Consider the following 2,896-nt stretch of genomic DNA (forward strand, 5'->3'; position numbering starts at 1 on the left):
TACAGTACCCATGACGTTGAGGCTGTTCTTTAAAACAATGAAAGGAAAGAAAATAAACGCCACTTACCGTTTTGGACTGAGTTGTGTTGAATAGGAGTATGTTGAATCACGGGTGGGTGATGGTGAGCTGGGTGTTGATAGCCTGTCGTGAAACCCGGTCGGAAAATACCATTGCTATTGGGAAAAAACGGAGGATGGAACTCCGGCGGAGGTCGAAAGGTCGGAGGTTGATGTCGTATAAAGTCGTTTCCCGTGCTGGACACTACGGATCGGTCATGGCTGCCCGTTTGAGATTGTGATTGCGCTTGGTTGGCCGATGACAACTGATGAGCAGTGTTCTGGCTATTAGCGTTTTGACCCGAAGGAGTCGCACAACCCCCACTTCCGTTTCCGCCGGCACCAGTTCCACTGTTGTTGTTACTACTGCTGTTGTTGTTATTGTTGTTGCTACTGTTGCTGTTGTTACTGTTGCTGTTGTTACTGTTGTTATTTCCTCCGATATTACCACCTCCTGAACTTCCACCAACTCCACCCAGTACGCCACTATTATTTAACTGCTGAACTGCACTTGCCTGAAATAACAAAAATACAAGATATACTTAAGTATAGAACAGAATTTCGAAAATCATATATAGATAATCAATCTGCTGTGATCTTAGCTTCTAAATACCATAGGAATACTATACACACATAATGTACAAAAGCTGCTACCCAGCGGCTCGTTAGTGAACGTAGAATAATCAAAACAAGAAGAGCTCTAAAATTTCCATTCCAAAAGCGAATATCGAGAAAGAGGTTATATTTGAATATATGACTATCATTTGTTGTTACATAACAAAAGGATCATTAGAACTATATTCTTTTATTCTTTTAATTGCTTCAGTCATTTGACTGCGGTCATACTGAAGCACCACCTGACGGGATTTTAGTTGGACAAATTGACCCGAGGACTTTTTTTTTTGTAAGCCTAGTACTTATTCAGTCCCTTTTTCCCAACATCGGATATCAACAAACTAACAACGGATATAAAGCGATGGTTGGGGTGGGGGGACAAACACAGACACAAACACACAAATATATATACAATATATATATATGTATATACGATTGGCTTCTTTCAGTTTCCGTCTACCAAAACCATTCACAAGGCTTTGGTCTGCCCGAGGCTATAGTAGAAAACACTTGCCCAAGGTGTCACACAGTGGGACTGAACACGGAATCATGCGGTTGGGAAGCAAGCTTCTTATCACATAGCCACGCCTGCGCATATAGAGTTTAGAAAAATATAAATACTTACGCAAACGTGAGATAAATCTATTCCTGCAGGGGACACTAGTTTTACAGGCAACATTTCGTTGACAAAGTAAACAGTAACATACCCAAATGGCTAACGTTCTACACCCAAGCTGAACAAAAAACCAGTACCACATTTTGGATTACGATCCGTGGTCTCCAGTTTAAAATCAAATCTCATTTGCCATCTAATCCTAAATAGTTGATCCTTTGTGAAATCTGACTTTTATTGTCTCTTTAGACGACTCCCGTCCAGACGACTATTTTGGTACTAAAGAAAGTTCTTTCTTTTTTTTTTCTTCTTCTTCACTGCCTTCCACTGGAGTTTATTTCTGTTATACATGAATAATAGTATACACTCATACATTTTATGTTGACCAAATTTCGCTCGCAATACTTTAGTCAATTCAAGACCACGCTACAATATGCTTATAAGGATGAAAATCATTATAAATCGGAGATCACGTAGTTGTAAAGCAATAAGTCATTCAGTACGTACATGACTATTTTGAGAGAAAATTTTGGTGAAGAATCTTTGAAATTATATAAGCTACATCCCCGTGTTACATCGTATTTCTATCAGAGACTTATACATTAGATTTATTATAGTCCTATAAGTATCGTTCCCAGATTATAATCCTAGGTCTTAAATATATTATCATGAACCAACGATGGAACCGCTACGTAGTCGTGTGACCTACAAGAAATAGCAGCTAAATCTTCCTCAAATAAGTCTTTTAAAATGATCTATTGCATAATGTTGTCTTAGATAAAGTCTAGATGATGGCTTGAATAAGTGATGGAAGGTTATGCAAGAACAGGACAAATATGGGGTACACACCTTTAATAGTGTGTCAGTGTGTGTTAGAGAAAGACAGAGGAAGATAGAGAGAGAGAGAGAGAGAAGGAGAGAGAAAGAGGGAGAGAAAGAGAGAGAAATTCAGAGAGGTGGAGAGAAATATGCGCTTATATCAAATTGTTTCCAGTGCTAGATGTACTCATAATAAAGGCAGAGAATCAAAGTGAATAGATGTTTAGCGAGCGCAGTTCTACAATATTCTTGCCATAGACTCATTTTCAGCACGTTATTGCGCTTCATTTCCACCCCCACTCTTATCACATTCTCATTTTCACAGTTCTGTAAGCACACACTCGTTCCCAACATCCACAATGACGTAGAAATAACGTCCACATCAACAGGGCATACATGATATTACTGTTAAAGACAGAGAAAGTACTTCGAGTCTACACACAGCTATTGTCATGGAACAACTATGTTTATAGTTACATGCCAAAAGCACTTACTGTCAACATTTAATAACCGCACACAGAAAATGAACAATAAAAGTACAATTAAATGTATGCTTATGAGGAGTGGGCATGCAAGTACGAATATATGCGGTATGCACGTGTATATTTATTTTTGCATACATCCCTCCGTACATGCATGTATATATATATATATATATACACACGTATCCAGGTTGCTAGCAACATAACAGCATACACGTACACGCTTACACACACGCGTACACGCACACACTCAAACTTGTGTGTTGACACCCGAATAAGAACATATATGAGGGGGAGAGTGAGAGAGAGA

General features: G+C 38.9%; 1 protein-coding gene across 1 annotated transcript in view; it reads right to left on the reverse strand.

Annotated features, from left to right (window-relative positions):
• Window positions 1–27: 27 nt before the first annotated feature.
• LOC106868222 (nucleolar protein 4-like) overlaps window positions 28–2,896 on the reverse strand; it is a 77,957-nt gene continuing 75,088 nt past the window's right edge. Inside the window, exon 3 of the mRNA XM_014913387.2 lies at window positions 28–572. Within this exon, the coding sequence (XP_014768873.2) occupies window positions 30–572 (543 nt within the window). The 3' untranslated portion in view covers window positions 28–29. The remainder of the gene's footprint in view (window positions 573–2,896) is intronic.

Source organism: Octopus bimaculoides, chromosome 7 (assembly GCF_001194135.2).
Source record: "Octopus bimaculoides isolate UCB-OBI-ISO-001 chromosome 7, ASM119413v2, whole genome shotgun sequence".
Classification (NCBI taxonomy): Eukaryota; Metazoa; Mollusca; class Cephalopoda; order Octopoda; family Octopodidae; genus Octopus; species Octopus bimaculoides.